At 35.9% G+C, this 23,070-nt stretch overlaps 2 protein-coding genes across 2 annotated transcripts; both read left to right on the top strand.

Moving 5' to 3' along the window:
• On the top strand, positions 2,811-3,586 carry LOC109237196 (protein FAR1-RELATED SEQUENCE 4-like). Its single transcript, XM_019403470.1, has 2 exons — positions 2,811-3,440; positions 3,527-3,586. The coding sequence occupies exons 1-2, from the start codon at positions 2,811-2,813 to the stop codon at positions 3,584-3,586; spliced, it is 690 nt and encodes a 229-aa protein (XP_019259015.1).
• LOC109237189 lies at positions 4,078-4,461 on the top strand. Its single transcript, XM_019403459.1, has one exon. The coding sequence runs from the start codon at positions 4,078-4,080 to the stop codon at positions 4,459-4,461; it is 384 nt and encodes a 127-aa protein (XP_019259004.1).

Genomic DNA, 23,070 nt, shown 5'->3' with positions numbered 1-23,070 from the left:
TTATGTAGAATTGATTTTGTTAAGTTAAATTAGGAGTGATACACGCTAATTGATCCTCTTTCCGTTATTAAACAACTGGATTCTTCTATTTTTAGGCTAATTCCGCAATTGTATTCATGAATACAGTAGCGCTAATGTAGCGAATACAGTCGCGTACAGATGGATTCCCCTATTTTTAGGCGATTTTTGCTACTGTATTCATGAATACAGTAGCGCGAATACATCGAATAGACTCGCGTAATAACTGGATAGTAGCTATAAGAAGTAATTATGTATATGGCAGCTATAAGAAGTTAATAACCACTAAACAATAGTGGTTTCTGAAAATTCCTCTTCATAAATAGTATTAATTTTTCAGATTAAGTACCTGAATATAGTTGTAGTTATCCATACTCAAGTGACAACTTTGATGCACTATGTGACTAAGTACCCCTATAGGTTTGGGGTTCGATCCCCGTATAGTTCTTTTTAATGAATGCATTATATATATAATAAACAAACAAAATCCTAATTTTTCATCCCCTTTTTATTTAGCTAGCGTTTGGCTATAGATTCCCAAATTTATTTTGAAAAATCTTATTTGGGTGAAGTTTGGTTTGAAGATGAAAATGTGTTTGGACATCAGTTTTCAAAACATATTTCCCAAATTTATATTGGAAAAACATGAAACATGACTTGTACCTACAAGTTTTAAAAACTATCACAAATACCAAACAGAACCATTATCAATAACATTCATTATATTATCGCAAACCATAATCCTGAACATAAATAAATTTGGTACAAAATTATTATTTTTATAATGAACCATGATACACTATCAGATGACCGATATGAAGCAGTATAGTTACAAAATAATAAATGGCGGGCTCCTTTATAAAATACAAATTTTTGGCGCAATTTTTTTAAAATGTAATAGTGATATTATGGCTTTGAGATTTGGAATTTTGCGAAATGTTGGCAAAATCTATGGCCAAACATGTGTTTGCCAAATAAAACCTAAATTTATTTTGGCAAAATCTATGATCAAATGGGTCCTTAATATAATGGTATATTCATATGCTTAAAATCCTAGTTACGCCTCCGCAACCGCTATCACTATAGAATTCGTTGTTACCTATGGATTGCAAAACTAAATTATTGGCAAATCGTGTGTCAATTTGTTTTTAAGTTGGTATATTTGTATCAATTTTTCACACAAACAAAAAACAAAAGATTTATCAAGATAAACTTTGCTTGGGAGGTAGGCAGGGGTGAATGTAGTATTGAGATAACATATTTAATTGAACCTATTACTTTTAACGTAGAATATAAATTTAAGTGTAAAAATTTATTAAAGGGAAAAGTACAGAAATAGCCAATTTAAATACAAACTTACCGAGCTGTAGCCCAAAATTAGACACTTACCAAAAGTAGCCCAAAATTAGAGATACACGTAAGGAAGGATTCTTCTATCCGAGAATCACGCTAAAAATCCTCCTTCCTTCCCTGTGTGTATCAATTTAACAGATCACGACATTCTCTACCTCTGTAAATCACGGCATTCTCTCTCAAAAATTTCTCAAAATGAGCTCCAAATTTCACTCAAAATCGATCAATTTCACTATATACCTTCGCAATTTCTGTGTAGATACAGCTTTTGCAATTTCTGTGTAGAAGGAACTACGAACTGCAATCACAATCAATCAAGGAATTAGTGAGTTTTGACCTAATTTCAGCTACTTCTATGGCAAATTTACCAATTTTTGTTCAGTAAGGTGGCCGATGGAATGTTGACAACAACTTTGTAGATTATAATGCAGACGCTGTAATAGTTACTCCAAATATAAGTTTTGAAGATTTTGTAGACGTGATTTCGAAACAACTTAAGATAGATACTTCATTGAATGATATTGAAATCAAATACACTGTCCAAAACAGTTCTCCGCCAATAGTGATACACAATAGTATGGGTCTATGTGTATATCTTGAGCTGAAAAAAAGCTCAGAATTTACAATGTATCCCCTTTGTATAACATCGAGTGAAAAGGATATGGACATGATCTGCTACAATTCCAATTCTGCTGTGATTTTGCTCAGAATGTGCACAAAGCTCAGTTGTAGAGGAGAGATACAATGGCAATGCAAATAAGATGATCGAGTTTGGGGATGGAGAAGACTGGAATGATACAGAATCTGATGAAAATACAATAATAACTGACCCTCAACACACAGATGTAAAAGAAGGTCAAATTTATAAAGACAAGGCAACGATAATCAAAGTCATGAAGCACTTGGCATTAACGGAAAAATTTCAGTTTAAGGTGCATAGATCAAGTGAAAGCAGGTATCAAAATTTTTATTGTATAATTATGTATCTCAATGTATATCGCAGTTGATGTTAGAAGCATAATTATGCAGAAAATAAGTTGTTGCTTGTAAGTATGTGGCTGTACACTTTTAAATTATGGTTGTCACCGTCTAGTACTGTATAGTCGTTGTATTTTTTCATCTAGTATTGTTGATTGCAGTGTGTATCACTATGTATCATTGTATTTCATGTCGCTCTGTTTATTGATGGAAAAGTTTATATCCTTGTCGTAGGTACTGCCTAGTATGCATCAACAACAACTGTGATTGGTATTTTAAGTCTTCTTGCCTGAAAAAAGCAAACGTTTTCAAGGTCAGAAATTTCAGCAAAGTGCTCATGCCCCCTGAAAGACAGATCTTACGCACAACGTCAAGCTACTGCAAAACTCATCGGCAGTCTTCTGATAGACAAGTATAAAGACCCAAAAATAATATACACTCCTAATGACATAATTGGAGACATGAACAAGCAGTATGGTCTTCAGATGACATATATGCAAGCATGGAGATCGAAAGAATATGCAGTTCAAGTACTGAGAGGGAACCCAAGCGAATCATATGAAAAGCTGCCAAGCTACTTTTATATGCTGGTTCTTACAAATCCTGTGTCGGTGGTAAATTTGAAAAAAACAGAGGAAGACTTGTTCATGTATGCTTTCGTTGCACTATATCCGTCTATAAAAGGATGGCAGTATTGCAAACCGGTTGTTGTTGTAGAAGGAACTTTTCTTGAATCGGCATATAGAGGAACATTATTGATAGCATCAACACAAGATCCAGCAGGTAATATCCTACCACTCGCATATGCTATAGTAGATTCAGAGAATAATGCTTCCTGGGAGTGGTTTATTGCGAGATTCAAGGATGCATTTGGGGAAAGGGAGGGAATGTGCATAGTCTCGGACAGGCATGAAGGCATTGAAAATGCAGCAGCAACATTGTATCCACAAGTACCTCATTGTGTCTGCATATGGCATCTATGGAATAATGTAAAAAAAAATTACAAAAACAATCATTTGCTGCTCAAAGACATATTCTTTGCTATGGCCAAAGCATACACAGTTGAGAAGTTTGATTACCACATGGCAGAGGTAAAGAAAATTGATAAGAGGGTCAAAGATTACTTAATGAATGTTGGGTATGAAAGATGGTCGAGAGCACATTCCACTGTCAACAGAACATTGACAATGACTTCAAACATTGCGGAGTCGATCAATGCAGCGCTCAAGGCTGCTAGGGAACTCCCAGTACTGCCTTTGCTAGACTACATAAGGCAATTGATCGGACGATGGAATGTTACAAACCTAAAGAATGCAGTAGAGTCATTCACTGATCTTGGAAAAAAATATGATACAATACTGATGACAATCTTGAATTGTCACATCAGATGAAGGTATGACTGGAATCTGTAAATACTTGTGCATAGAATATGTAATCATGCCGAATTTACGGATCTGTTATATCTTAACCCTTTGTGTGATTCTGTTAAACTAGTGTTTACATGCACAAAAGCAAAGGCTTTCAATTTAATGTAGCATTTATGCCTACCCCACTCTTGAAATATTGCTTGGTTTGACATGACATTAAGCTATTTTAATCTTGTAGGCTCTCTAGTATATGTATTTTGAGGGCATCTGCTTTGTCACCACTAATGATAGTTGATAAATTTTGTAGGTGACCCCTTCGACGAGTTACTTATATTCAGTACTTGACAAGGGTAAGCTGAGAATGGTGTTCCTAAAAGATCGAACTTGCAGCTGTAGAAGGTTTCAGTTGGATGAGCTGCCATGTGCACATGCTTGGGCAGTATTAAAATACAAACACATTGATCACATTGAGTATTGCTCGGTGTACTACACCACGAAGTACCTATTGAAGACCTATGAAATTCCAATTTATCCGGTTCCTGATGAAAGCACATGGGAAATTCCTGCAGAAGTTCTAAATGAAAAAGTCTTGCCACCAGATGTGACTAAAACAATAGGAAGGCCAAGAAAGGGGAGGTGCAAGCCAATATCTGAAAGGGAACGAAAAAGGTCGATTAAATGTGGACAGTGTGGAGAAGAAGGTCACAACAGAAAAACTTGTAGAAATAATCCAAAGAGAGGATGAAATATGTCAAATTTAGAATTACTTGTTATTTTACTTTACTGAATATCATAGAGATTTAGAAGAATGCAATATATCAAGAACTATATCATTGTAGAATGTCATTTGAATTTTAGATATAAATAAATATTTGACCTATCATTTAAAATCGTGTTGCAAGTTTATATTATACATCTGTTTGATTTAAAAAGAAGTTGTATCAGCTATGTATCACATTTGTATCATATATGTATCGCTTGTGCAACACATTTGTATCATCTATGCATCACTTGTATATCAACTATGTATCTCTATTTATAGGCTCTTACTCATGCCTGCATTTGTGTAGTAACAAAGCTAACTAATGGTAGCAGCTAGAAAACTATGCAAAATAGTTTTAGAAATTTGCAAATATAAGTGGCTTCATCAATACATATTTGAAAAGTATGTATCATTTGTGTAACATATCTGTATCATATGTGTATCATATCTGTATCATGTATGTATCATGCGTGTATCTGCAAGAGACACTGTATCACAAACTACCGTATATTTATCATATCTATAATTCACAACACAAAATCAAGGGAGAAAACACCAAAATAAACTAAACTGCAACAATCCAATATCGCACTGAAACTCATTAAACCTTTATAACAGAACAAACATCTCATTTGCCATACGATTCTTAAAAGTATTGATAAAATTCAAACACAAACAAATCTGATCTGTCTTCCAATAATGACAACATAACAGAACAGAATACAAAAAACAAAATTATAGAGTTCATCCTACAACAATGACAAAAGTAACTACTTCTTCTGCTTCCCCGCCTTATTCTGTCGACCAATAATCTCATCATCAGTTTGCGCGTTCAGTTCCATCTTCTTTCTAGCATAATCCCACAAGAAAGCACCAAATCTGCGCCGGTGTGCATAGGCATTGATTTTTTTAGGAGGCGTCTTGCCCTCAATGAAATACTCGGCAAATGATGCCGCAAATACACCGCAATCACTGCAAAAGTAATAAGAATGACAACTATCAAACTGCAGAATCTAAAAGCAAAACAGATTGTGTTGAAAGAAATTCATACGCTTCGACTTGTTGAGGCAATCCTTCAACCAATTTTACATCAAAGAGGGTAATCAAGTCTTTTGATTTGTAGACACCAGTGCGCCAATTGATATCTTTTTTGTTTAAATAGAAATGCGTGTGCACGAAAAAATGAGGCAGCAACACAGTATACTTGGACATGGCCTTATGAACTTTGGCTTGATGAGCAGCTCTACCGCGCATAGAGTCATACACATAAATGCACCTATCCTTGAAGGACATCACAGCCATTATCCAATGCCATTGTTCTGCAATATTAATTGGCATTAAGACACACTCGACAGTGTACCATAGAACATTGGCATCCAAGACAAACCCCTGAATATACTCTGCAATGACATGTTTCGAATTGCACACATCACTGTCTCCATCTGTATCAATAAACGCCTGCCACAACTCATTAATTTTCTCGTCGAAGTACCAATCTGTGGTGGTGAATGTTACAGGTAGGTCTTTGTCATACTTGCCCTTCTTCCTCAGATAATAGAACAAAACATCAATGTGCTGAAACAAAACATAACAAATAACTAATCACTAAACGCGCTCGAAAGCTTTAAGCAGCTACAGTTTTTCAAACCAAAATCACAGAAAATAAAGGAAAATGAATGCTCACTGCTAACTTAACAGGTCTGAGTGTTCATGTGTACACTGCCTAAAATTTAAAAAAAAATACTGCAAAAGTAAATTCTACATACCGAGTCATCCAAGGGCTGACCATTATATGCCAAAGTGTAAAACCAGTTTTTGTCTTCAACATGAAATATACCAAGATCATAAGCAGGATTGAGTTCACTAACATGCTTCGGGTAAATTTCATTCCTGGCAACATATATACACAAAAGAGTACACAATGATTTGATATAAAATAATTCTATAAGTGACAATATATTAAAATATAAAACTGAAAAAAAAATTAGAAGTTGGAAACATACTTCTTTCTGGACTTCCTTTCTTTGACCCACGCAGCAAAAGCATTCAACAAAGAGCTGTTAACACCAGTTCCGATTTTTCTTTGAAAAGGATGCTTAATAGCATAAATTTGCTTTTTTGCTTTCGCTGCAACAACACCAGTACTGGAACCTGAATCAAACACAGTAATGAACGGAGACTGCACGGCCTTTGCAGGACATCTCTTTCTTTTTTCATTTGCGGTGATACTTCAGGAAGTAATTCGGTATTGTACAGAACCATCTCCCCTGCCGCATCATCAACACTTGCAGTCGCACAAACAACACCAGTCCGAGATTCAGGAACCTTTTGTTTCTCATATTCTTCCTCCGTCTCCCCTGGCGCCGCATCAACACTTGCAGTCGCACAAACATCACCAGTTTGGGATTCAGCAACCTTTTGTTTCTCAGATTCTTCCTCCGTCTCCCCTGCCACCGCATCTGCAATCTCACCAATACCGCCACCATGTGCTACATTTGGTGTGAAAGTTACTTTAGCAACAAACATGTCAACTTTCACACCAGAAGGTCCTTCCATAGCATTGACACCTAACTGATCTGCTACATTAGTATCTCTTTGAGAATGTGGAACATCTTTGCCTTCACTTCCACCAACCTATTTTTTTTAAAAAGAATCGAATTATCAAAAATAACAAAGAAAAGAAAAGGGAAAAGTACAGAATGCACAACTAAACACACCTGACAACCATCCATTTCAACATCTTCATTGCCACCAAACTCCATATTGCTCACAAAATCATTATTGTCTTGACGACCACTAGTGTCTTCCTCTGGATGTGCACCATAATTGACTTCGCTTACACCAAGATATCTTTTAAAAAAGATATAGTAAGTTAACTAAAAAATAAAAAGAAATGCACAACGGAAAAGAAACACATACCTTGGAATTTATCAACTCAAACACCTCCTTGAATTTATCAGAAACATATTCCATGAAGGAATTTAACTGCTTATGGAGCTACAAGATGAAATAAATAAAAAAGATAATAGACTTTGAATATACAATTTGCAAAATAATTTCAAAAAAATATATAAAAAAGACCAATACATACTTGCTTCACATCAGCTTTCAACTTCTGCAACTCACGGTCATAATCAACAGGTTGGACGCCTGGCACGTTTTTTGGCGCCTTTTTTGGTGGGACAGGCTCCTTAATGTGTTTCGGGGGTGGCGAGACAAAATCATCGCTATCATCAATAGGAAGTTTTCCCCTGTTACGTGATGTAAAATATTTCTGATACTCATCGGTAACTTCAACAGGCAAAGTAAATCTTCTGAGCTCTTCAATTGTCGGAGAAATATTTTTAAACTACAAAGGTAACCAAAAGTGCTTCAGTCCTAGATGTATCAAAGATGTATAAAAACTGTATGTTTGATGTATCATAATGAATTATAGTGTATTATAAATGTATATCCCATCAAGACATAAAAGATTGTACCTTATTCCCTGTGCTGTTGAAGAAACCAGTAGAGAAGTCTTCACGCGTTGGTCTGTCTGTCATTTCCCAATTCAATATGCGTGGTGTATGATCTCCAACGCGAACAGCAAATTTTTGATCAACTACAGTGCAACATTCATAGAACCACACCTGTAGTGCAAGAGGAAATCCACCAATCCTATAAAACTCAGACTTCCCCCTCAACCTGTCCCTCACCGACTTCATTAAAGCTCGAAACGCAATCTTACCCCATGGAAACGACACATACTCATCACTCTCGACAAGATGGAAATCACGTTTACTTATAAATGTCTTCTGAGCCTGAGTGGACATTAGAAATGTGTTTATGAAATAAATGATTGCAATCTTAACTGCATCTTCATCAGACTGCCATTTCTTCTTCTCAAAACAATCAATAAGTGAGTTCTTTGACACCACTTCAAAACCAGAAAAATAAGTATCCACCAACCTATTGGGTCCACTGAATTTACCCTCAACAGGTTCATTAACACAACAGTTTAAACCACTTACAATACCAAATTCTCGAAGACCAAAATGTAAAACACATTCGTCATTCAATTTCACATACAATTGGTCACACTTATCTTGAACCAACTCCCTAAACATTAAAGAACGAATAAGTTGTGCCTGGATAGCAACTCGAGGTAAATCAAGGAAATAGCCAAAACAGCTTTCCCTAAACATCCGAAGCTAGACATCAGTCAACTTTGACTGTAAAACCGATACAATGTCCACATTAGTGTATGATGACCAATGAGTAACAGGAAACGGCTCACCAACTGGAATATAGAGCTTCCAAGGCTACAAATACATGACACGAATTAAAAACAAACAAATACAAACTAAATCCAAATTTTAAAAGAAGAGTCAACAATAGAAAAAAGTATAACTGAAATTGTATATACCTTACAAACTTTGTCAGGAATTTTAACTTTTTCTGCCTTCTGAACCTTGTTTTTTTAGGTTTGACACCCAAATTCACTTCGTCCTCCACGACACGTTTTCTCTTGCTCTTCTTTTTCTCAGTTTTTCCAACAATATCCTTTCGAGATTCTAACACTTTAACACTGTCGGAACGATTTTGACTTCGCATATTTTGTTCATCAATCGATTTCTCAACTAAAACCGGGGTTGAATGAGGAGATAAACTCATCGACCTAGTTTTTCTTCTGATGTTGCTCGATTTCTCTATTGAAACAGACTTTGAATAAGGTGATGAACTCATCGAACGAGTTTGTCTTCTCATATTGCTCTGTTTCAAAATTGAAACTAGGTTCAATGACAAATTTTTTTTAGAAAATATACGAACAAAAGGTTACAGAAATTTGTGAAAAAATTAATACAAAAACTCGACAAAAACTTACAAAATCAGTCGCAAAAGCCTAAAGAAAAGCAACATCGATTCTACAAAAACGCATGCAATCAAAAAAATATACAAAATAAGAGGTTTTCTACTCCAAAATACCTGGAATCAGACGAAAATAACCGAAAATGTATCTTGTTTTGTCGTCAATTTCATCAATTTTGGTTGAATTTAGGAAAAAATCGCAGAAAGAGTGAGTGAGAGAGAGAGAGAGAGTGAGAGATATAGAGAAAGAGAGGAACTCGGTTTTGTATAATAACGGATACAAAAAGAAACTGACATTATTTGAAATTATTTGGGCCAAAAATGACATTTGGGCCTTTTTTAGTAGATATTTTATTTTGGGCTATATTTTGTTAGGAAAGTTTGTAGAGTGACATAGCTGGTAATTTCCCAAGAAAATTTTCTCTAGTGATCAGTTGCAAAAGGAGATGCTTTTTATGATGAACTTTTGAGTAAATTAATTTTAGAGAACTTTACAGAATGTATCGGGAAAAAATTATTTATCGCACTTACCATAGAATAGCATTTACCATTTATTACCAACTAAAATACAATGGTATACAACACTCAAAGTACTAAGTCTCACGATCTAAATCCGGCTTAGCTGTGATAGCAGCTAATCCAAACCCGTTAGGAAAGTCAACTAACAATACGTCATTCAACTAATAATTCTTAATCATTAAAGAAGCAAAATTATAGAAATTATTAGAACTATTCCTCAAGAATTGGTGGTCCAAATAATAAGCAACTAAGATTTGAATTACAACATCGGCGAGAAGAAATATATTAGCGGTTTGAAAGTTAATTAAATAGAAATACAAGTCTATACTACCATGAACAACATTATAGTAGATAGCTGGAATGCTGAAGTCTTCAATATTCGCCCTCGGACTCTGCAACCGCTTATCTCCAAAATATTTTCATGCAAGATATAGAAGTGTAGTATGAGTACACCCGAACTTATATACTCAATAGTATCTTGACTAACCTCTATAAAGTAGTGGTGAGGTTTTTAAATCAAAATATACTCACTAATATAACTTGTGCAGTTAACAAGCAATAGAAATAAGAAGACAAATAACAAGAATAAATAAGAGAAATAGTAAATCGATTAACTTAAGAAATAACGTTCATGTTTCTCAAAGATCACAACCAAATTGTTTCTTAGCAACTCAAAACAAGGGGATGAAACAATATCCACGAAAAAACCACATTCAAAACCACATATCCGCATTAAAAAGAAATATGCACAAGATATCAAATTAAATGGCACAGCAATACCTTTCGTGCATTTATCTCATCCTCGTGACCAAGCATCAAAAAACCGTTCGTGCAATACCACTCTTCCTCACCAATAACATATATAATAGCACAAAAACAAGTAGAAAGCTTATAGAAAGCAGTAACAATAAGGTCGAAGGCATAAATGTAATGACAACAAATAAGGTAAAAGGCATATGGATGTTAGTAACAAACACGATAGAAGGCATGAAGCTATTAGTAACAAACAAGACAGAAGGCATATAGATTGTAGTAACAAATAAGATAGAAGGCATATAAATAGTAATAACAAACAAGATAGAAGAGATACATATAACAATAGCAAATAAGGTAGGTGGCATATAGGCAACAGTGAAAAACAAGATAGAATGCATATAAGTAACAGTAACAGACAAGGCAAGATGTACCTAAGTGACAACAACAGACAAAACAGGTGGCACATAAGTAAGCACAACAAACAAACAAGGTAAGATGTAAATGAGTAACGGTAACAATCAAAGCACGATACATATATTTATGTATATGAGGGAAAGATAAACACAATACAATGCATGTCTCTCTTCCACGCCTGCACGAAAACGCCCTTCGTGCCGTGAACACTCATCCGCACATGTATGAAAACACACTTCATGTCATGAACGCTCATACTAACTTGCATGGAAATACCTTTTGTCCCATGAACTCTCATACCCACTAATACGAAAATATCATTCATTCCAATATCATATCAAAATGCATGAAAATACCCTTCGTGCTAATATCATGTCACGATCCCAATTTTTCACCTTAGGATGTCGTGATAAGTTGGTATCAAAGCTCTAGGTTCATAGGTGTTATGAGTCATAAGCAATTTTAGTAGAGTCTTGCGGATTGGTACGGAGACGTCTGTAATTATCTTTGAGAGGCTACAAACTGTTAGGAAATTCCACTTCCTTGATTCCTTATCTTGCGAGTTTGTTGACTTCAAAATCTGAAATATTGTCTTCTATTCGCTCATATATGGTGACACGCACTGCTATATCCGATGATCAGACAACCACGCCCCCTGCTAGAGCCGCGAGAGGTCAGGGTCGGGGTAGAGGACGAGGAGGGGCACGTGCTACAGTCAAAGCACCTGCCCAAGCAGCGACTGAGGAGCCACCAGTAGCTCTGGTTGGGGGACAGGCACCCGAGGTGCTTGTTGCTTCCCTTGGACTTCAAGAGACCCTACCATAGTTCTTGATCATGTTCAACACTCTAGCTCAGGCAGGATTGATTCCCCCTTGCACCAGCTACATCTCAGGCTGGGGAGGAGCTCAGAGTCCCGCGGCACGTACTCCAGAGCAGTGGGTACACATTGATTAGGTCTCGGTTGTTTTTCCAACACAACCCGTTATCGCGATTCAGCTTGATGTCTGGCCAAAGGCATCTGAGGAGGAGCAGAGGAGACTTGAGAGGTGCAAGAAGTATGACACAACTACCAATGATACGTAGGATTTCTAGAGAAGTGCCCCCGTATTCTCCGCACCATGGGTATTGTGGAGGTGAGAGGAGTTGCTTTTACTATATTTTAGTTGTCGGGAGCAGCGTATCGGTGGTGGCAAGCTTACGAGAAGGGTAGACCAGATGATGCAACCCCACTCACCTGGGGTCAGTTTTTAGAGATGTTCTTGAGAGAGTTTATTCCCTAGACCCTTTGTAATGCATGGCGCATCGAGTTTGAGCCACTATGTCAGGGGACTATGTTAGTTTCTGAGTATACAATTAGATTTAGTGAATTGTCCCAACATGCACCAGTCTACACTCAGAGAGCAAGTTGGCAGATTCATCGAGGGGCTCAACTATGGTCTTAGATTCAGTATGACTCGATAGTTGGAGATAGATACTCTGTATCAACAGGTGGTAGAGATCGCGCGGAGGTTGTATGGTATGCAGGGCCATGAGAGAGAGGATAGGGAGACAAAAAGGCCTCGAGATTCGAGAGGATATAGCGGTGCCCGCGCTCCCGTTGTAGCCCATCATGGCGGAGTCTTTGTGATATGCCCAGTTCATTCAGCACTTCCATCTTCTATCAGTGCTCCGGCTATTCTAAGTTGTCAGATTGCCCATTTTGCTGAGCCATTTTCCAATGCATCTCCTGCACGGGTTGCCTTCAGCGGTCAATCTAGCCGACCAGGCCAGAGCCAGTTTCAGCAGCCATGCCCATCGAGAGTAGTGTGGTGATACCATACATATGGTCAGGGACTGCCCCAAACTTAGGAGGGGTGCACCTCCATAGACTACATAGGATCCACGGATTCCACGGGGTCCACAAGGTTCACAAGCCATGGTTGCTGCTCCGTTTATCGCTCCACTTACCCACCAGCTAGGGGTGGAGGTCAGGAAGGTAGAGGTTGCCCTAGAGGGGGAGGCCAGGCTCGTTTCTATGCTTTTTCTGGTAGGATGGAGGCGGCTGCATCGAATACTGTCATCACAAGTATGGTTCCGGTCTATCATAGGGATGCATCGGTCTTATTTGATCCGGGATTAACTTATTCATATGTGTTATCTTACATTGCTCCGTATCTAGATATATCACGTGATTCTTTGACTGCTCTTGTATATATGTCCTTGCATATAGGATATTCCATTGTTGTGGACCATGTTGATCGGTCGTGTTTAGTCACTGTTGGTGGTTATGAGATTGTGAAATGGACTAGTTGTCGCCCTATCATTCTATTTTGGACTGTCACGCCAAGACTGTGACATTGGTTATGCCAGGGTTGTCGCGATTGGAGTAGGGGGTAAATTGAGTTATATTCCTAGAAGGGTGGTGTCTTTTCGAAAGGCACAAGGAATGGTTGAGAAGGGGTGTGAGGCATACGTAGCCTTTATGAGAGATGTTAGTGCTGATACTCCTACATTTGAGTCAGTTCCGGTAGTGAGAGATTTCCCAGATGTGATCCCTGCAGACTTTCCAGGCATGCCGCCCGATAGAGATATCAATTTTGTTATTGACTTGGTGCCGGGCACTCAGCCCATTTCTATTCCACCATATCGTATGGAACCTATGGAGTTAAAGGAGTTGATGGAGTAGCTTCATGAGTTTCTTGATAAGGGTTTCATCCGGCCGAGTGTCTCACCTTTGGGTGCTCCATTTTTGTTCATGAAGAAGAAAGATGGATCTATGCGGATGTGCATTGATTATAGGCAGCTAAACAAAGTCATAGTCAAGAACAAGTACCCATTACCATGCATTGATGACTTATTTGACCAACTATAGGATGCTAGAGTGTTCTCAAAGATTAATATGAGGTTAGAGTATCATCAGCTTAAGATTCGGGACTCGAATGTCCCAAAGACTGCTTTTAGGACTCGGTATGGTCACTACGAGTTTCTAGTGATGTTATTTGGGCTGACCAACGCCCCAGTAGCATTCATATTCCTGATGAACAGTGTATTTTAGCCATATCTTGAATCATTCTTCATTGTGTTTATTGACGACATCTTGGTATATTCTCGCAGGCGGAGGATCATGAGCAGCATTTGAGGATCGTGCTCCAGACCTTGAAAGAGATAAAGTTGTATGAAAAATTCTCAAAGTGTGAATTCTGGCTTGATTCGGTGGCGTTTTTGGGTCATGTGGTGTCGAGTGAGAGGATTAAGGTAGATTCGAAGAATATTGAAGTAGTTTAGAGTTGGCCTAGAAATTCTTTAGCTACTGGGATCTGTAGTTTTGTTAGATTCGCGGGTATTACCGTTGTTTTGTTGAGGACTTCTCATTTATTAATGCACCTTTGACCAGATTGACCCAGAAGGGTGCTCCATTCTGGTGGTTCGACGAATGTGAGGAGAGCTCTCAGAAGCTCGAGAGTGCCTTGTCCATAGCTGCAGTACTAGTTTTGCCTTCAGCATCGGGATCATATACAGTTTATTGTGATGCTTCGCGAATTGTTATTGGGTGTGGCTTGGTATAGGAGGGTAGGGTGATTGCTTATGCTTTGCACCAGTTGAAGCCCCATGAGAATAGGTCTGTTATGCTATTTAGAACTTGTCTACAAAATTTGGTGTCATTTGGAGTTGAATTGAAGAATTTTACTTTGAAATTCATGCGTTTTGGTGTCTGATTCGTAGTTATAGATGTTATTTTTGTGATTTGATCATGCAAGAGATTTCGTATGATGTTTCTAGACTTATGTGGACGTTTGGTTTGGAGCCTCGAGGGCTCGGATGAGTTTTGGACATGTTTCGGAAAGTTTTGGACCGAAAAACGGAATTTGGTGTGCTGATGCCTCTGGTGACATTTGCGAGCACCAGGGTTGCAATTGCGACCTTAGTAGAGGGGCCTCGAGTATCACAATTGCAATACCTAGGTCGCAATTACGAATAGTGATAGGAGGTTGGGTAGATCGTATTTGCGACAAAAGAGTCGCATTTGCGGTGAGGACAGGCTTTGCAAATGCGAAGCCAATATCGCAATTGCGACCTCCTCTTAGGCTGTCAGTGTCTGCATTTGCGAGGATTTCTTCGCAATTGCAAACTCATGTCGCAATTGCGACAACTGCAACTAAACAAAAGGTTAGTAAAGTCGGGATTTAGTCTCATTTCTCATATTTTAGAACCCTAGACTCAGTAGGAGGCGATTTGGAGAGGGGATTTTCATCTAAAAACATTGTGTAAGTGATTCTAATCAATTTTCAACTATAATTCATGATTATATCTTGGATTTAACATCAAATTTATGTGAATCAAGGAGGAAAAAGTAGGAAATTTTGTCAAATTTTTGAAAATGAGAATTCGAGTGTTGAGAGTTGATTTGGACTCGGAATTTGAATCTAATCACATATATGGACTCGTGCGGCTATGGGTAGTCAGAATCTATTCTTGGACCCGGATTTTGACTGGGCGAGCCCCGAGTTGACTTTTGTTGACTTTCTGGAAAAAATGTAAGATCATATCTTTATCCATTGTAATTGTTTTCCCTTGCATTGTTTGATGATATTAAGTCAATTTTGGTTAGATTTGATCCGTGTGGAAGAGAATTTTAGGGAAAAAACTATTTTCGAGTGTTGAGTTGGCCTAGTTGAGATAAGTATCTTGCCTAACTTTGTGAGGGAGAAACTACCCCTTAGGATTTGGGCTTTGATTGTGTTATTTGTGTTATGTCAAAGCCGTGTACGCAAGGTGACAAGTTGGTATACGGGTTATATGTGGTATTTGACCGGTTTAGGTTATTTAGACTCTTTTTATGCCTTTAATTGAATTGTCTTATCATGTTTTAATTCTCATTGTTAATCTACTCTTACATGTATTATTCTATTATTACATGTCTTATTTGACTTTGTTAACACTTGTTCTACCTCTTGCTTATTGTTTTGCTCTTATATGCCTAGTTGAAGTTATTGCCTTCCTTATTACTTTGTTACACCTTTAATTGTTAAATCACTTGTAATTGTTAAGCAATTCACATTTATTGTTATTATTGATATTCTTGTACACATTATTATTGAGCCATGGTAATTGTTGTGGAAATATTGATATTGTTGGTTTTTGGCAAGTTTTGGCACATGGGCACTTGTGGTGCGAGTTGTTATTGTGTTGTGGTATTGATGCGCATGCGGCAGTATAAAGATAAGGGTTGATGTGCATTCAACGACATAAGGTGGGATTTATGTGCGTGTTGCTAGTAAGGGAATTACTTGAAGCCACGTAGCGTCATAAGGTGGGCTAAAGTGCATGTAGATATTTCACGAAAAATATTTTCAAAACTATCTAAATGTAAGGCTCACGCGACGGTATAAGGAAAGATTGTGTTTGAAATTGAGAAATGTGAATATAAGACGGTACCTCGGTTGTGATTCTTGTTGTATACGAGGGGTACCTCAGTTGTGATTCTTGTTGTGCATCTCATGTTGAAAAAAGTTATTGGTGGAATAGTTCTTGTTGCTTTTATTTTTCCTTGTCTTATCAGTTTTGTCCATATTGACTATTGTGGTTCTCTTATTTGCTTCTTTCTCGTTATCTCTATGCATACAATTTTATCATTAGTCTATGTTATTAACATGTTTCGTTATTATTTATCCGTTACTTCTCATTATTATATTTTCGTTCTGTTTATTATGTCCTAATATGTGTCTTGACCTGGCCTCGTCACTACTCTATCGAGGTTAGACTTGATACTTATTGGGTACCATTGTGGTATACTCATACTACGTTTGTGCACATCTTTTTTTGCAGATTAGGTACGTCTGCCCGTGTTGGGCATTAGTGATTGATTGTAGCTGTTTTTCGAAGACTTCAAGGTATGCCTGCTCGACGTCCGCAGGCCTCAGAGTCACCTTCCATCATCTTTTCATTCTGTTTGCATTTCTTATTCAGACAGTGTTGTAGTAGACATTCTGGATTATTCAGTAGAGCTTATGATTCACTTCCACCGATTTTGGGAGAAGTGTTGTTAAGATCCTATTTTGGAAGGTTACTATATGAGTATATCAGTTTTACTTTAGTATTTCTGTTTGATTATTTCGGTTAAGTTATTATTAAATATTAGGCTTATCTAGTCTTAAATATTAGATGTCATTACGACATCCTAAGGTGGGAAATTGGGATCGTGACAGGTGCTACATATTGTCTCTTCCTAGGTTTGAATCGTCCCAATTTTGTTCAAAGTCTTAAAATTATTTAGACATTATTCACTTAAAGATTTTTGATCAATGTGACCTTTAAACACTACTAAGTTTGTTACAAACAATCACAACCACCAATACTAGCCTCAAAAGCATAACCACACCACCACCTACCTCCATCTCCGGATATTTGCATCCTCTGTTTTAAAAGGAAGAATAGAGACTCGCCCCGGGGCGAAGCACTCGTAAAATGCCCCTAGGCTTATGTGTGGGGCTTAGTTCCGTTAGGCTTACTCGTTGGCCATCAGGGCTTATGCCTCGGGCACGTCCAACGCCCAGTGTACTAGGCTCGCCTAATAGAACTTTATGCAACTGTATGTAACTAGCCTTGTAAATCCTTAATTTTTCTTAATAAATCGTTGACTATTCAAAATTACTTTTTTCTTAATCATAAATCATTAAGTTGAGAGTATTTTATGTCATAATTAAAGTAAAAATTAATGCACGTTATCCACTAAGACTACTATGTTGGTTAATCTTAAATAAATCTTTCATTTAAAAGTATTTATTTATTAACTTTTGTTATGTCTTTACTATATAATAATCAAAAAAAAATTATAATTATTTTTTAAATATTATTTTTTCACGTTTACGAGATACAATACTTATTAATTTAATAGCTTAGTATTAGCTAGTAACTATTTACAAATAATTAGTTATCATGGTATCGTATGGTGAATTATATGTCACTTTATTAACTTGTTGAAACTTAAAAATAAATGATGCTAGAGAATCATATTTAAATTGTGAATTATGTTTTTATATGCATTCTCTTTCAAATAGAAAGCATATTAAATAAAAGGAGTATTTTGAGAAAAATATCAAATTATAATATCGAAATTCTTTCAAGATTCATTACTCCTTAAGAGATACATATCAAATACATTAATTTTGATGTTGAGTTGTAACGACGTTGCAGCTAATTTGCATTATGATATATGTCATACTTTTCTTATTTTTCGTAGTTGAATAATAAATTATAAATATTTTATATAGATTATTTGTTATAATTTTGTGATTTTAATTTAATTTTAATAATTATTTGTTATTTATACTATTTTAAAATTCTTGAAATTAGTAAAATTTAAAGATCCGTGGGACTTACGCCCCATGTATCAGCACTTACGCCTCACCTCGTCAGAGATAAAACGTCTCGCCTCACGCCCCGCCTTTTAAAACATTGTTTGCATCCACCACACCATCATCACTAGTCACCCCAATAAACCAACACCATTCACCAGCCATAACACTATTAGTTACTTTCACCACTAACCACTTTTGTTGCAAGCTACCAAAATCATCTACCTTTACCATAAGCATTGCCTCCCGCCTCCACTTCTTGTCTCTACCACCAACTTCTTCTACCGCCAACCACAAAGAACAATCACCNATATATATATATATATATATATATATATATATATATATATATATTATTCGCCATCACCTCATAATTGTCACCATCGACGATAATAATTACCAAATGTTATCGCGGTTAGATTTTATTAAACAAACAGTTATTTGTAACATCATATAAATTAAAATTTTCTATAAAGCATACTCCTCTATAATTAAAGCGAAATTACTTTCTTCGTTCGTTAAGGTAAAATAAGCTATTTTTTACAACATTAATTCCAATTTTAGGGAGGAAATAGAGGTATTTAAATCAGTAGATATCAAACTAAGAGACTTGCATCATTTCACAATCCTAAAATAGTAGCGCTGGGGCAACGATTACTCTACTATACTTAGAGGCGTTCGGACAATATTTGATTGAAGTTAATCAAAAATAAAAAAGAAAAAGAAATTATCTAAAAGTAAACTTAGTAACAGTATTTGGAAGTTGGCAGCTTTGTAGTAATAATCTTCCTACAAGTAAAAACGTTAAAAACGAATCAGCTAATTCGGGAACCAATTTATGATTCAGAGAAAATATATAGGACATTTATTAGTTTTACTTGATTGCAAATGTATATGGAAGTAAATAAATTAAAGGTTGATTTAAGCAATCTTTTTATCTGTTCTTCTCTATTCATTTTAATATAACTTAGATTTAGCCCAACAATAACCTTTTCTTAATATTTTGGTCGGTGTATAATCTAGTTGGTAATTTCCTTCACTTATAAGTTATATGAGAAGTGATATATGTTTAAACAATTGCATTTATGAGTGAGATTTGGATATTCAAAAATAAATAATAGAAATCAAAGATTGCTAAGAATTCGTTGGGCCGTGTGATTTTAATATGGCTTATGGCAAGCTAAATCAGTGTAAAACCCGCAATCGAATGGTGTTTGCGTGTGCATACATAGAAAGGAATTTTTTTTACCTCCTATAGCAAAGGTTAATACCTTATTTAATTTATATAAATACCATTTTTAAAAAATTATATTCTATAGATATCTTTTAAGGTTTATAGCAAAATATTTAATTTTGGTTACCTCCTAGCCCTAAGCCACTAAATACGCTAATCAATTATACTATTTTCTTCCTCTCTCTACTTTGATACATCCCAGAGGAAGGAACAGATGACGTAGCAGAGCTTGTCTCCACAATTGAATCCCGAGTTTGACGTTCTGATCGTATGATAACAACATCTCTTCTCAAAGAATTATCTTCTTCAGCCGCAATGTGACTAATTGGTAAAACTTGCGAATTGTTTCTTTCGCGAATGAGGTCTGTGAGTGACGATGCAAGGTCCTCAAACATCTGCTGTGCATTTTCTAATTCCGATGAAAGAGAGGCAGCACCCTCTGATAATACCCTCGGAAGACGATATAGTAGACTGGATACTAGGTGGATTATCTCGTTGCTCGACGACGGATTCGCCGGAAATTAGGGTTTGTTCTTGAACAAAGACGACGAAATTTGGGGCTGAGCAACTTGATTTTCTGTTAATATATTTCAATATATTTTCAATGTATCACGGTGTATTATCATGTATTTCATCGTATTCATTGTCGTTTTTTTCATTGTAATTCAATGTATCTCGTTGTATTCCATGTATTTCATTGTATTCACTGTCTTCTTTTCATTGTATTTCAATGTATCCCGCTGTATTATATGTATTTCATTATATTCACTGTCTCGCTATATGCCATGAATGTATTCATATGTTTTGTTTAATTAATATAATTTATGTATTAAGATGTATTATATAATTTCTCTGAAGATTGCTATGTATTTGGGGTATTTTTCGGTTGAGAATTTTTTTTATAACTAAAAATACAAAATTTGTATGTTATAATTGAGTTTGTTGATTAGGAGTCTATTATGTTAATTGATTCACTTTCCGTTTTAAAAAACAGTGTAATCCCTTTTTTCACGTTGTGAATACAGCCGAATACAATAATCTGTCCAGCTGTAATCCCATGTTTCACTCCATGAATACAGTCGAATACACTCGAATACAACAACTGATTAGCTGGACTTCCCTGATTCACGCCTATTTTTGCTACTGTATTCATGAATACAATAGCTTAAATACATCAAATACATCTTATAACCACACAAAAGGTATCTATAATCCGTAATATAGCAAATGATATCTATAAATGACTAATTACTATCAAAAGATCGTGTTTTATAAAAATTTCTCTATATAGAATAATAATCTTTCACAACTTGGTAGCCACATTTCATTTATGGTTTTTCTGCAAAAGAAAACTAAAAGGAACTTCGATGATTTTGTTCTCTATGTATGATCCGAAAAAGAGTGTGGTATGCATTCAAGCATTTACCTTAAAAAAAAGACCAAATACATACACATACCCTTAAACTTGGCACGAAATTTCATTTTGGCACCTTATCTCAAGCATGTTCCAATTGGGCACCTCATGTACTCTTAAACTGTGTCATTTAAACCCCTCTTGACTTGCCAACAAAAAATATTGGATGCGTGAACTATACGTGCGTGATGTGGCAAAAATATCAAATGAAAACAAGTCAAGTGGCTTTGAGTAAAATTCCTGAGCTAAAAAGAACACTATTTTGAAACAGCCCATGAACCCCGCGACCCTTTCGTTGCCATTGCGTCATTTCTTCCCGGAATCCCTCTCCTCCATAGAACCCCTCACCATTTCCAGACCAGCTTCTCCCACTCCCCCGCGCACACATCTATTTTGCCTTAAAGACTGCTGGACTGTCTAGGGCAATGAATATTTAAACAGAAAGGCAATAGGTTGCACTTGGTTTTAGTTCAGTCTTTGAAAAACTAGTTTTGGAGAAATAAAGAAAATAATGAATGTTAAGACTAGATTTTGAGAACGATTTGTTAAATGTACGAGTTAGTTTTTAAAAAAATCTAAATCTACATTAGATTGTTTAGTTCTCCAAAAGCATTTACACTCAAACTCTATTCATGCTTCTTATTTTGGTTCTTGAAAATATTTAGAATACAGTTTTACTTTATGAAACGAAATTATCATATCATTATTTAATGGACATTACTGTATAAAAAGATCAATGAAGCTTTTCCAGCAATGAATCTGGGAAGACGAAATATAATGAAGGTGGATTATGAGAAAATATATGGAAATTTGTTAGGGAATTGTTGGTGGAAACATGAAGTGGAAGAGAGGAACGTGATGGAAGTTGTCAAAAAATTCGCCGGACTCCAATGTGTGGCGAACGCCGTCCCGGAACTATGAAAATAATCTAATTTTAGGCAAAAGAGTAACTTAGCAAACCATTTCACGCGCTAAAAAGATGGGTAAAACACACATCATGCCACATCAGCAATGTGAGTTTAAATGACACGGTTTGAGCATACATGAGGTGCCCAATAGGAACATGCCGAAGATAAGGTGCCAAAATAAAATTTCGGGCCAAGTTCAGGGGTCTGTGTATGTATTTGACCTTAAAAAAAAGACTGACATATTCAGAGATCATATAAAAAAAAGAAATTTATATTGCAACATACTTTTACACACTATTGAAATTTGTAATCTTAAAAATAAATAAAAAAGATTACCTACTACAAAAGTTAAATCAGTATGATATTTTAAAAATTCTTTACACCATCCATGGATATTATTTCAACTCTTTAGAAAATATATATTATAAACATCATGAAACAATAATTTAAGTCTGAACAATAATAGTGTCAAGTAGAGAATTCTTCAATTTGTGGACTGCTTTGCAAACATGAACAATATAAGTAGAGTTCTTCAAAACTGTATTCTCTTGTTTGTATTTTATAAATACTTTTTCTTGCGACATTATCATTTTCTTTGGTCTAGGACTATCATTTACAATATATCATTGGCGAAAAATTCTAACTTTTAGCGAGCAAGTAGGAGAAAAATTAAAGATATAATAAAGGAAAATAATAGCATGCAAGTCCGTTTTTCTCGTCTCACACTTCTTTAGCATGGTATAAGGGATAGTTTACGGAGATTACAATCCTAACTGTAATTAAAATCTGTATCTTGAACACGAAAAAGTCTTGGATCTTAACTCAACAGCTTTCCTCTTTCAAACATTTGAATCCCAAGCAATTGACCTAATAATTAACTTTATTTTTTGTTTGCCGTTTTCTAAAGCAAAACCTTGTGTGGCTGGTGTGACAATACCAACATGTTTAACATTAATTAAATTAGATGGCTACAAAGTAGATAATTCAGAAGCTTCATATGATTATATCAAACCATATATATTAAATTTGAATTCATAAACATTGACAGCCTAAAGAACATTGTAATATATTAAAAACTAATTACATATAATTTTCGGGCTTTTTTCACTTTTAGTCCGCAACAAAAACTATTTACATTTGGTCACCGAAAAAGTATATAAAATT

Source organism: Nicotiana attenuata, chromosome 1 (genome assembly GCF_001879085.1).
Source record: "Nicotiana attenuata strain UT chromosome 1, NIATTr2, whole genome shotgun sequence".
NCBI lineage: Eukaryota > Viridiplantae > Streptophyta > Magnoliopsida > Solanales > Solanaceae > Nicotiana > Nicotiana attenuata.
The sequence above is the reverse complement of the archived record's forward strand: the minus strand, read 5'-3'. Positions and strand labels throughout refer to the sequence as shown.

What these genes read in the sequence shown, in the direction of transcription:
- LOC109237196 (XM_019403470.1), top strand. Translation starts at nt 2,811, where the DNA reads ATGAACAAGCAGTATGGTCTTCAGATGACATATATGCAAGCATGGAGA. An exon ending in TTGATTACCACATGGCAGAG is followed by an intron (nt 3,441 to 3,526) that starts GTAAAGAAAATT and finishes CACTGTCAACAG; the next exon opens with AACATTGACAATGACTTCAA.
- LOC109237189 (XM_019403459.1), top strand. Translation starts at nt 4,078, where the DNA reads ATGGTGTTCCTAAAAGATCGAACTTGCAGCTGTAGAAGGTTTCAGTTG.